General features: G+C 39.5%; 1 protein-coding gene across 6 annotated transcripts in view; it reads left to right on the plus strand.

Annotated features, from left to right (window-relative positions):
• Window positions 1-14,385, plus strand: part of MAP3K15 (mitogen-activated protein kinase kinase kinase 15) — a 266,385-nt gene that overhangs the window by 234,642 nt on the left and 17,358 nt on the right. For 5 of the 6 annotated variants that reach the window (XM_088451616.1, XM_088451617.1, XM_088451619.1 and 2 more), the window contains one exon: window positions 13,145-13,325. In XM_088451616.1, the coding sequence (XP_088307742.1) occupies window positions 13,145-13,325 (181 nt within the window). The remainder of the gene's footprint in view (window positions 1-13,144; window positions 13,326-14,385) is intronic. The other variant, XM_088451618.1, reaches the window with a different exon arrangement.

Raw genomic sequence — 14,385 nt, forward strand, 5'->3', positions numbered from 1 at the left:
GTTTGATGAAGATGAGACACAGTAATGTTTGATGAAACTCAGTAATGTTTGATATGAGACAGACATGTTTGATATGAGACACAGTCTCATATCAAACATTACTATATTCTCATATCAAACATTACTGTGTCTCATATCAAACATTACTATTTCTCATATCAAACATTACTGTGTCTCATATCAAACATACTATTTCTCATATCAAACATTACTATTTCTCATATCAAACATTACTATTTCTCATATCAAACATTACTATGACTCATATCAAACATTACTGTGTCTCATATCAAACATTACTATGTCTCATATCAAACATTACTATGACTCATATCAAACATTACTGTGTCTCATATCAAACATTACTATTTCTCATATAAAACATTACTGTGTTTCATATCAAGCATTACTATTTCTCATATAAAACATTACTGTGTTTCATATCAAACATTACTATTTCTCATATAAAACATTACTGTGTTTCATATCAAACATTACTATTTCTCATATAAAACATTACTGTGTTTCATATCAAACATTACTATTTCTCATATAAAACATTACTGTGTCTCATATCAAACATTACTGTCTCATATCAAACATTACTATTTCTCATATAAAACATTACTGTGTTTCATATCAAACATTACTATTTCTCATATAAAACATTACTGTGTCTCATATCAAACATTACTGTCTCATATCAAACATTACTATATTCTCATATCAAACATTACTATTTCTCATATCAAACATTATTATTTCTCGTATCAAACATTATTATTTCTCGTATCAAACATTATTATTTCTCGTATCAAACTTTACTATTTCTCATATCAAACATTACTGTGTCTCATATCAAACATTACTATGACTCATATCAAACATTACTGTGTCTCATATCAAACATTACTATTTCTCATATAAAACATTACTATGTCTCATATCAAACATTACTATTTCTCATATAAAACATTACTGTGTCTCATATCAAACATTACTATTTCTCATATAAAACATTACTGTGTCTCATATCAAACATTACTATTTCTCATATAAAACATTACTGTGTTTCATATCAAACATTACTATTTCTCATATAAAACATTACTATGACTCATATCAAACATTACTATTTCTCATATAAAACATTACTATGACTCATATCAAACATTACTGTGTCTCATATCAAACATTACTATTTCTCATATAAAACATTACTGTGTCTCATATCAAACATTACTATTTCTCATATAAAACATTACTGTGTCTCATATCAAACATTACTATTTCTCATATAAAACATTACTGTGTCTCATATCAAACATTACTATTTCTCATATAAAACATTACTATGACTCATATCAAACATTACTATGACTCATATCAAACATTACTGTGTCTCATATCAAACATTACTATGACTCATATCAAACATTACTGTGTCTCATATCAAACATTAATATTTCTCATATAAAACATTACTGTGTCTCATATCAAACATTACTATTTCTCATATAAAACATTACTGTGTTTCATATCAAACATTACTGTCTCATATCAAACATTACTGTCTCATATAAAACATTACTGTGTCTCATATCAAACATTACTGTCTCATATAAAACATTACTGTGTTTCATATCAAACATTACTGTCTCATATCAAACATTACTGTCTCATATAAACATTACTGTGTCTCATATCAAACATTACTATTTCTCATATAAAACATTACTGTGTTTCATATCAAACATTACTGTCTCATATCAAACATTACTGTCTCATATAAAACATTACTGTTTCTACTTCAGGGTCCATAGGGTATCCACAGGATACCTTGGGGTATAGGTGTGACGTCAGTCGCAGGGCACCAAAGAGTTAAGCTTTCAGCCTCCCAGGATGCACTAGGTCCCCCTCCTATACCCCGCCCCCGGGCCAAGGCACCTCAGTTTAGTTTGGTGCCCGGCCGGAGTCGGGTGCACCTGTTGGAGTGGGGGCTAGAAGAGCCCCTGAAGCTTTTTCTTCATGCAGCTGTGGCTGCACATCTGGATGAACAGCATGGACAGTCAGTCCTGACGTCCATGCTGTCTTCCCTACACCCCGCCGGTACCAGAACGCCGGTACTGATCCGGGGATGCTGGTGGGCGTCTGGGGTCACAGCTAGCGGTGACCCCAGATGCTCCGGACCATGGCCGGATTCAAGGGGGACAGAGGTAAGCAGCGGGGTCCCGCGGTGGGTCCCCGCTGATCACATGGTCCTAAGTCCCCAGGCAGGGGGCTCCCTGGGGACTGGCTGCAGCGTGGAGCCAGGCGACCAACCTGCGCTTCCACTACCCCCTGGGACAGCGGACCGCAGCAGAGCGGTAGCGCTGCGGCGTCCCAGGGGTTAAATGCATGCCAGGGGAGCGCGCCTTCCCTGTCTCACAGCCGGCGCCTCCCCCGCTGCACACAGCCCTCTCTGCACTGTGCTGACTGGTCCTGTGGCAGCGCTCCTCCCCCAGGCCAGCCTCCTCTCTGCTCCTCGGCAGCCATCTTCTCTGCAACGCATGGTGAACGCTGCTGGAAGTCTGGAAGGAAGCATCGTGGTCTGGGTCCCCCCGCATACCTCTCCTCCGCTGTGGCTCAGGTCTGTGTATGCAGCGCTGTGTCCTACCAGGCCCTGTGTCTGTGTAGTTGAGTGATCAGCGCTGTTAGTGCAGGAATTGTTATTTCTCTGCATTGTATGTGACTGTGCTAGCGCTGCCTGTAACTTTTCTTCTCTAAACTGTCAGCTTTATTACTGTCCCTGTTCTTTCTGCTAAAGCCCTTGCGGTGCGGTGCTGCAGGGTGGTCTCTCGCCTATTTAATACTTAATTGGTGAGAGAGGTCACATACGTGGTGCCATCATGTCTGAAAGTGATTTTCCCCTCCGGCTACAGTGTACCACGTGCAAAGTACCGTTAGCGGAGGGGGAGGGTAGCGCGGAGGGCCTTTGCCGGCAGTGTTTGTCCATGGCGCGGCCTATTACGGTTACAGCACCGGTACAGGAGCCGCCCTGGGCTTGTTTCGCTCAGGCGTTAACAGCTTTAGTGGGCCAGTTAGCTCCGCAGCCCGCGTTTACTCCGATGGGTTTGTCCCAGCAGTCTGTGGTGTCGTCACCCATGCAGGGTTTCCCACGACAATTGGTGGTACCCCACAGTCTCCCTATTTCCCCGCTCCCGGGTTCTCAGGAGCCAGCGTGGGTTAACTCCCTGACGAGTTCTGTACAGCACTTGTCGGATGTGTTGCAAGGGGAGTCTGTGATGCGGCCTCATAAAAGGCCGGTGGCGTCTCTGTCCGCTCCTTGTGAGGATGACGAAGGGACGTCTGATGATGGGGAGATTCTGGATCCTTACGATCAGGAACCTTTCCATACTAAGGACGCTGATGCTAAGTCCAAAGTATATATTCCTGGACTTATTCGGGCGGTCCGCACAGCCTTGGTGATTGAGGACGAAGTTCCCCCAGCGGCTAAATCTAAGTATGCCTTTTTCAAAGATGTGAAGGGCGATGCCACAGTCTTTCCTCTTTCGGGTCAGTTGGTGGACCATTTATAGGAGGCGTGGAAACAACCTGGCAAAAGATACCAGCCGCAGAGACGCCTGGCGGTGGCTTATCCGTTCGCGGATAATTATTTTGCTAAGTGTGAATCCCCTCCACAGGTGGATTCTCACGTGACCCGTCTTGTCCGTAGTGCCACATTGCCGATGCCATCCATGTCCTCCCTTAAGGATGCTACGGACCGCAAGGTAGAAATCTGCCTGAAGTCCGCTTATTCCCTTGCAGGGGGGGCAGCACGGCCGGCTATGGCCATTTGCTGGGTTGCCAGAGCGATGGAGCGCTGGGCGGATTCATTAGAGTCTTCTTTTGAATCCGACTGTCCGGCCGAACAGGCGGAGTTGATTGGCAATCTCCGTGATTCGGCCACCTACATCAACGAGGCGGCTCTAGACATTAGTACTCTGGTGTCTAGAATTTCTTCAGCAGCGGTAGCTGCTCGTCGCACCTTGTGGCTGCGATCCTGGAAGACGGACGCAGATCCAAGAAAGGTCTGGAAGCGTTGCCGTTTACCGGAGAAGTTCTCTTCGGTCCGGATCTGGATAAGATTGTGGCCACGCTGGCGGCAGCCAAATCTGCTTGTCTCCCGTCGGCCGCTGCTCCTTCTGGTTCTGGACCATCGTCCTTTCGGTCATCTAGGGCCCAGGGCAGGCCCAAACCACAGTCGTTTCCTCGACAGGCTGGCCCTAAGAAATCGGTCAAGCCCCGGAAACAGGCATGGAGTACCAGACGTCCGGCCCCCAAGCCAGATGACAAGCCTGCGGCCTGACGGTCCGGGTCTCCCCTTGGGGGATCCCAGGGTGGGAGGCCGCCTGCTGCAGTTCTCCCGGTGTTGGTCGTTCACTACGACAGACACTTGGGTTCTGGAGGTGGTCTCTCACGGGTACGCCCTCTCCTTCCGGCACAGACCCCCGGCTCGATTCTTCACCACGGGTCTACCATCAGACCGGAACAAGGCTACGGAGCTGCGGAAGGTATTGCACACTATGCTCCAGGCTGGAGTTATAGTGCCTGTTCCATTCTCCCAGAGGGGCCAGGGTTTCTATTCAAATCTATTTTTGGTACAGAAACCCAATGGGTCATATCGTCCGATTCTCAACCTCAAAGCACTCAACAAGTCTTTGCGGGTCCCGAAGTTTCGGATGGAGACCCTACGGTCCATCATTCTGGCGCTGGAACCTGGGGACTACATGGTGTCATTGGACATACAGGACGCTATGGCGGTCATGGCGGCTTCTCTGCGGCTGCAAGGAGTCCGCATGTTGCCGTACTTGGACGACCTGTTATTGGTGGCAGGATCTCCAGAGCTCCTGTTACACCACTTGGACCTGACCATTGCACTGCTGCAACGGCACGGCTGGCTAATCAACTGGCAGAAGTCCACTCTAATCCCGTCTCGGAGGATTCTGCATCTTGGAGCCTTATTGGACTCGGGACAGCAAAGGATCTTCGTGACGGAGGACAAGATCTCTGCTTTACAGTCAAGGGTGCGCAGTTGTCTGCACAGCCGCCGGGTGTCCTTACACTCGGCGATGAGGTTACTGGGCTCCATGGTGTCGGTGTTCGACATGGTGGAATACGCCCAGTTTCACTCCAGACCTCTGCAGCACCTGATCCTGTCCAAGTGGAACGGGCTGCCTCAGTCTCTGAAGTTCCAGACGATTGTGCTCACCCCGGAGGTTCGCCTGTCCCTTGCGTGGTGGTTAAAGACGACCCACCTCAACAAGGGACGTCCGTTCTGGGTTCCAAATTGGGTCCTGTTGACAACGGACGCCAGTCTTCGGGGCTGGGGAGCAGTTTTGGGTCCACACTTGTTCCAGGGCAGGTGGACACCGACAGAAGCGGAGCTTCCAATAAATATCTTGGAACTCCGTGCGGTCTTCAATGCTCTCCTGCAGGCACAGCGGTTTCTCCAGGGTCACCCGGTGCAGGTCCAGTCGGACAATGCTACCACCGTGGCCTACATAAACAGGCAAGGAGGAACTCGCAGTCGGGCGGCTCTCGTAGAGGTCTCTCGGATCCTGGTTTGGGCGGAGCGCAATCTTCCGGCCATATCAGCGGTCTTCATCCCGGGAGTGCTAAATTGGGAGGCGGACTTTCTAAGTCGCCAGGACGTTCATCCAGGGGAATGGTCCCTGCACCCGGACGTTTTTCAACTACTGGTGGACAGGTGGGGTCTTCCAGAAATCGACCTCATGGCGTCCCGGCACAACAACAAGTTGCCGGTGTACGGGTCTCGCACAAGAGACGAAGGGGCGTCTCTGGTGGATGCTCTGTCCGTCCGGTGGACGTTCAGGTTCGCATACCTGTTCCCTCCGGTCTCCCTTCTTCCACGGGTAATCCGGAAATTCAAACAGGAAGGAGGGACGCTCCTGTTGATAGCTCCCGCGTGGCCCAGACGGCACTGGTTCTCAGACCTTCAGGGTCTGTCCGTGGACAGTCCTCTGCGGTTGCCGCTACGACCGGACCTTCTGTCTCAGGGTCCTTGTCTTCACCCGGACCTGACTCGGCTGTCTTTGGCGGCGTGGCTGTTGAGACGGCCATGCTGAGGTCCTGGGGGTTTTCCAGCTCTGTGGTGCGTACCATGTTACGAGCTCGGAAACCGTCTTCCGCGAGGATATACCATCGCGTGTGGCATACGTTCTTCCAGTGGTGTCGACCGAGAGGTTATGCACCGCGGGAGTTTCGTCTGTCTCGGATTCTCGCCTTCCTGCAAGCGGGACTAGATCATGGGCTTCGCCTTGCTTCTTTGAAGGTACAGGTTTCGGCCCTATCTGTCTGGTTTCACCGTAGGATTGCTACAATCCCGGATGTGCGCACCTTTATGCAAGGTGTTCTCCGTATTCAGCCGCCCTTTGTTCCACCTGTGGCGCCTTGGGATTTGGCTGTGGTCCTGAGGGCTCTCCAAGGACCGCCGTTTGAACCACTGGGCTCAGTGGATATTAAATGGCTAACAGCTAAGACTGTTTTCCTTCTGGCCGTTGCTTCGGCCAGACGTGTTTCTGAGTTAGGGGCTCTTTCTTGTAGACCCCCTTTCTTGGTTTTTCATGGGAACAGGGCAGTGCTCCGCACTCGGCCCGAGTTTCTTCCCAAAGTTGTTTCCCAGTTTCATGTTAACGAGGAAATAGTTGTTCCGGCCTTTAACTCACCGGGTCTTTCCGTGGGTGAGGCCTCTTTGGATGTTGTGCGGGCCTTAAGGACTTATGTTGACCGCACTTCTTCGTTTAGGAAGTCTGACGCTTTGTTGTCCTCTATGGCTTCTGTAAAAAGGGTTGGCCTGCTTCAAAGCAAACTTTGGCAGCCTGGATCCGTATGGCTATTTCTGAAGCTTATCTTCATGAAGGCCTACCGGTCCCTCCTTCTCTGAAGGCTCATTCCACTAGGTCTGTGGGTCCTTCGTGGGCAGCTCGACGTGGTGCCTCGGCAGTTCAGATCTGCAAGGCTGCTACGTGGTCTTCTGTCCATACCTTCGTGAGGTATTACAGGTTTGACACCTTCGCCTCTCAGGATGCTTCCTTCGGGCGGCGGATTCTCCTTTCTGCACAGGAGCGTCCCCACCCTTAAAGGATACTGCTTTGGGACATCCCCAAGGTATCCTGTGGATACCCTATGGACCCTGAAGTAGAAAATATGAGATATGGTAAGAACTTACCCTTGTTATCTCTATTTCTACGAAGTCCATAGGGTTCCACAGGACTCCCGCCCTGTCGCACCTGTGCTGCAGATGGGCTTTGCTCTGGTCACCGGTTTTCCGTCTCCCTCTGGTGAGAATGTGATTCTTGTATGTGTCCAGATCTTTGTTCTCTCTCTTCCTTCTCCTCCTCCGGCCTATGGCTTGGTAACTAACTGAGCTGCCTTGGCCCGGGGGCGGGGTATAGGAGGGGGACCTAGTGCATCCTGGGAGGCTGAAAGCTTAACTCTTTGGTGCCCTGCGACTGACGTCACACCTATACCCCAAGGTATCCTGTGGAACCCTATGGACTTCGTAGAAATAGAGATAACAAGGGTAAGTTCTTACCATATCTCATATTGTCTCATATAAAACATTACTGTGTCTCATATCAAACATTACTATTTCTCATATAAAACATTACTATGTCTCATATCAAACATTACTATTTCTCATATAAAACATTACTGTGTCTCATATCAAACATTACTATTTCTCATATAAAACATTACTGTGTCTCATATCAAACATTACTGTCTCATATCAAACATTACTGTCTCATATAAAACATTACTGTGTTTCATATCAAACATTACTGTCTCATATCAAACATTACTGTCTCATATAAAACATTACTATGCCTCATATCAAACATTACTATTTCTCATATAAAACATTACTGTGTCTCATATCAAACATTACTATTTCTCATATAAAACATTACTGTGTTTCATATCAAACATTACTGTCTCATATCAAACATTACTGTCTCATATAAAACATTACTGTGTCTCATATCAAACATTACTATTTCTCATATAAAACATTACTGTGTTTCATATCAAACATTACTGTCTCATATCAAACATTACTGTCTCATATAAAACATTACTGTGTCTCATATAAAACATTACTGTGTCTCATATCAAACATTACTATTTCTCATATAAAACATTACTATGTCTCATATCAAACATTACTATTTCTCATATAAAACATTACTGTGTCTCATATCAAACATTACTATTTCTCATATAAAACATTACTGTGTTTCATATCAAACATTACTGTCTCATATCAAACATTACTGTCTCATATAAAACATTACTGTGTCTCATATCAAACATTACTGTCTCATATCAAACATTACTGTCTCATATAAAACATTACTGTGTTTCATATCAAACATTACTGTCTCATATCAAACATTACTGTCTCATATAAAACATTACTGTGTCTCATATCAAACATTACTATTTCTCATATAAAACATTACTGTGTTTCATATCAAACATTACTGTCTCATATCAAACATTACTGTCTCATATAAAACATTACTGTGTCTCATATAAAACATTACTATTTCTCATATAAAACATTACTATGTCTCATATCAAACATTACTATTTCTCATATAAAACATTACTGTGTCTCATATCAAACATTACTATTTCTCATATAAAACATTACTGTGTTTCATATCAACATTACTGTCTCATATCAAACATTACTGTCTCATATAAAACATTACTGTGTCTCATATAAAACATTACTATGACTCATATCAACCATTACTATATTCTCATATCAAACATTACTATATTCTCATATCAAACATTACTATTTCTCATATCAAACATTACTATATTCTCATATCAAACATTACTATTTCTCATATCAAACATTAATATATTCTCATATCAAACATTACTATTTCTCATATCAAACATTACTATTTCTCATATCAAACATTACTATATTCTCATATCAAACATTACTATTTCTCATATCAAACATTATTATTTCTCGTATCAAACATTATTATTTCTCATATCAAACATTACTGTGTCTCATATCAAACATTACTATTTCTCATATAAAACATTACTGTGTCTCATATAAAACATTACTATTTCTCATATCAAACATTACTATGACTCATATCAAACATTACTATGACTCATATCAAACATTACTGTGTCTCTTATCAAACATTACTACGTCTCTTATCAAACATTACTATGTCTCATATCAAACATTACTATCTCATATCAAACATTACTATGTCTCATCAAACATTACTATGTCTCTTATCGAACATTACTATGTCTCATATCAACCATTACTATATTCTCATATCAAACATTACTATATTCTCATATCAAACATTACTATTTCTCGTATCAAACATTATTATTTCTCGTATCAAACATTATTATTTCTCGTATCAAACTTTACTATTTCTCATATCAAACATTACTATGTCTCATATCACACATAGTAATATTTGATATGAGACATAGTAATGTTTGATATGTTTGATATGAGACATAGTAATGTTTGATACGAGAAATAATAATGTTTGATACGAGAAATAATAATGTTTGATGAAGATGAGACACAGTAATGTTTGATGAAACTCAGTAATGTTTGATATGAGACAGACATGTTTGATATGAGACACAGTCTCATATCAAACATTACTATATTCTCATATCAAACATTACTGTGTCTCATATCAAACATTACTATTTCTCATATCAAACATTACTGTGTCTCATATCAAACATACTATTTCTCATATCAAACATTACTATTTCTCATATCAAACATTACTATTTCTCATATCAAACATTACTATGTCTCATATCAAACATTACTATGACTCATATAAAACATTACTGTGTCTCATATCAAACATTACTATGACTCATATCAAACATTACTGTGTCTCATATCAAACATTACTATTTCTCATATAAAACATTACTGTGTTTCATATCAAATATTACTATTTCTCATATAAAACATTACTGTGTTTCATATCAAACATTACTATTTCTCATATAAAACATTACTGTGTTTCATATCAAACATTACTATTTCTCATATAAAACATTACTGTGTCTCATATCAAACATTACTGTCTCATATCAAACATTACTATTTCTCATATAAAACATTACTGTGTTTCATATCAAACATTACTATTTCTCATATAAAACATTACTGTGTCTCATATCAAACATTACTGTCTCATATCAAACATTACTATATCTCATATCAAACATTACTATGACTCATATCAAACATTACTGTGTCTCATATCAAACATTACTATGACTCATATAAAACATTACTACGTCTCTTATCAAACATTACTATGTCTCATATCAAACATTACTATCTCATATCAAACATTACTATGTCTCATCAAACATTACTATGTCTCTTATCGAACATTACTATGTCTCATATCAACCATTACTATATTCTCATATCAAACATTACTATATTCTCATATCAAACATTACTATTTCTCATATCAAACATTATTATTTCTCGTATCAAACATTATTATTTCTCGTATCAAACTTTACTATTTCTCATATCAAACATTACTATGTCTCATATCACACATAGTAATATTTGATATGAGACATAGTAATGTTTGATATGTTTGATATGAGACATAGTAATGTTTGATACGAGAAATAATAATGTTTGATACGAGAAATAATAATGTTTGATGAAGATGAGACACAGTAATGTTTGATGAAACTCAGTAATGTTTGATATGAGACAGACATGTTTGATATGAGACACAGTCTCATATCAAACATTACTATATTCTCATATCAAACATTACTGTGTCTCATATCAAACATTACTATTTCTCATATCAAACATTACTGTGTCTCATATCAAACATACTATTTCTCATATCAAACATTACTATTTCTCATATCAAACATTACTATTTCTCATATCAAACATTACTATGTCTCATATCAAACATTACTATGACTCATATAAAACATTACTGTGTCTCATATCAAACATTACTATGACTCATATCAAACATTACTGTGTCTCATATCAAACATTACTATTTCTCATATAAAACATTACTGTGTTTCATATCAAATATTACTATTTCTCATATAAAACATTACTGTGTTTCATATCAAACATTACTATTTCTCATATAAAACATTACTGTGTTTCATATCAAACATTACTATTTCTCATATAAAACATTACTGTGTCTCATATCAAACATTACTGTCTCATATCAAACATTACTATATCTCATATCAAACATTACTATGACTCATATCAAACATTACTGTGTCTCATATCAAACATTACTATGACTCATATAAAACATTACTATGTCTCATATCAAACATTACTATTTCTCATATAAAACATTACTGTGTCTCATATCAAACATTACCATTTCTCATATAAAACATTACTGTGTCTCATATCAAACATTACTATTTCTCATATAAAACATTACTGTGTCTCATATCAAACATTACTATTTCTCATATCAAACATTACTATGACTCATATCAAACATTACTATGACTCATATCAAACATTACTGTGTCTCATATCAAACATTACTATTTCTCATATAAAACATTACTGTGTCTCATATCAAACATTACTATTTCTCATATAAAACATTACTGTGTTTCATATCAAACATTACTGTCTCATATCAAACATTACTGTCTCATATAAACATTACTGTGTCTCATATCAAACATTACTATTTCTCATATAAAACATTACTGTGTTTCATATCAAACATTACTGTCTCATATCAAACATTACTGTCTCATATAAAACATTACTGTGTCTCATATCAAACATTACTATTTCTCATATAAAACATTACTATGTCTCATATCAAACATTACTATTTCTCATATAAAACATTACTGTGTCTCATATCAAACATTACTATTTCTCATATAAAACATTACTGTGTTTCATATCAAACATTACTGTCTCATATCAAACATTACTGTCTCATATAAAACATTACTGTGTCTCATATCAAACATTACTGTCTCATATCAAACATTACTGTCTCATATAAAACATTACTGTGTTTCATATCAAACATTACTGTCTCATATCAAACATTACTGTCTCATATAAAACATTACTGTGTCTCATATCAAACATTACTATTTCTCATATAAAACATTACTGTGTTTCATATCAAACATTACTGTCTCATATCAAACATTACTGTCTCATATCAAACATTACTGTCTCATATAAAACATTACTGTGTCTCATATAAAACATTACTGTGTCTCATATAAAACATTACTGTGTCTCATATCAAACATTACTATTTCTCATATAAAACATTACTATGTCTCATATCAAACATTACTATTTCACATATAAAACATTACTGTGTCTCATATCAAACATTACTATTTCTCATATAAAACATTACTGTGTTTCATTTCAACATTACTGTCTCATATCAAACATTACTGTCTCATATAAAACATTACTGTGTCTCATATAAAACATTACTGTGTCTCATCAAACATTACTGTCTCATATCAAACATTACTGTCTCATATCAAACATTACTGTCTCATATAAAACATTACTATTTCTCATATCAAACATCACTGTGTCTCATATCAAACATTACTATGACTCATATTTAACATTACTGTGTTTCATCTTCATCAAACATAATTATTTCTCGTATCAAACATTACTATTTCTCAATTGCGGTACCCTGTGTGAAGTTAATAATTGGTATGAAAAAAAAACACATTTCACATGTTTTCTTCATTCCCCTATTGTACAGTGCTGTTGTGTATTACAAATAAAGAAGAATAGTGCATTCAGCCCATGTTACTGCAGAATATCAGTATAAGGAATAAGAACAGAGCATTGTGTTGTAGGTGAAATAGGTAATGTTGGGAGGTACAGTAATGGAGGTAAGGGACGTAAGGTATGTATAAACATAGATATATTCAACTCAGTTTACACCTATGCAATTTGCTCTCCCAATAAGCAGACATAGTCCAATGTAATAATTACCTGAAAGTATTATTGTTGCAGACTATAACCGTAGTGCATCTCTTCCGCTGCCGGTGCCCGGTGAATTGGCAGGTAGCAGCAGCAGTGAGCATGGATCAGTATCGCCGGACTCCGATACCAAGCATGAACTGTTTTTTGAAAAGACAAAAATATCAGTTTCTGAAAATCCCTCCAACAAAACTCCTACTTCCAATTTACTAAGGTAAATTCATTACTGACAGCTCTATTGCCTGGTCAACACCTACTCTACAGAGTGCTTTAGTTTAAAGTACTTAAACACCTAGGGGTATATTTACTAAAGTGAGAGTTTTTAGTAGTGGAGATGTTGCTCATAGCAACCAATCAGATTCTAGATATTATCTTCTAAAAGGTGCTAGTTAAATGTTAAGTAAAATCTGATTGGTTGCTATGGGCAAAATCTCAATCTTTCACTTTAGTAAATATACCCCTTACAGTACAGTACGTTTTTGTGAATTTTCTAAGATTTGGAAAGTTTAACATTTACTGTACCAAATTCAATTGAATTTTCTCCAGAACAGTTTTTAAAAGTAAATGTCTCTCTTTAGAAACTTAGAATGATTATCTTAGATTAATTCAATTTATGGAGCCTCTCAATTTATTAGACAATAGAGCAGAAGTTCTCAAACTTGGTCCTCAAGGCACCGTAACAGTCCAGGTTGTAGTGATATCCATGGTTTGGGAAACTTGGCTAAATTTAAGTCATTAAGATAATCATTCTAAGGAGTAAATTTACTAAGAATCGAGAATGGTCGAGTTTAGTTTTTTTTAATCTTGATTTGCATCACGGGTGATTTTCCCGTTTTTCATCTCGCAAATTTACTAGGAAGTGAATTTAGCTGAAAGTGAGATGGCCGATGGTGAAGTAGATCGAGATATCTCCTCTCGAGTTGCAAGTGAAGATGAGATTACTCACCTGAGATTGCAGTGTTTTCTATCTGCAAATCTCTCCCGAGCTAGCATCCTGCACTTATCAGTGAGATATGTGTTAGCTGCTTGTGTGTTAAGACTTGTAAAAAACGGGTTAAATGTTATTTAAAAAAATGACATAGGGTCCCCCCCCTAAAGCTTAACCAGCCCTGGACTTGCCAGCCAGTACTGGCACCTAAAATTACGGGGAACAAAACGAGAAGGGTTCCACCGTAAATTAGGTACCAGCACCAGGCTGCAGAGCCAGTCATGGCTTTAATTATAGGGGGGAAAAAATTTGCGTAGGGGTCCCCTATAATTAAAACCAGCACCGG

The sequence above is a fragment of the Taudactylus pleione genome, unplaced genomic scaffold, assembly GCF_031769625.1.
Source record: "Taudactylus pleione unplaced genomic scaffold, aTauple2 ptg000026l, whole genome shotgun sequence".
Classification (NCBI taxonomy): domain Eukaryota; kingdom Metazoa; phylum Chordata; class Amphibia; order Anura; family Myobatrachidae; genus Taudactylus; species Taudactylus pleione.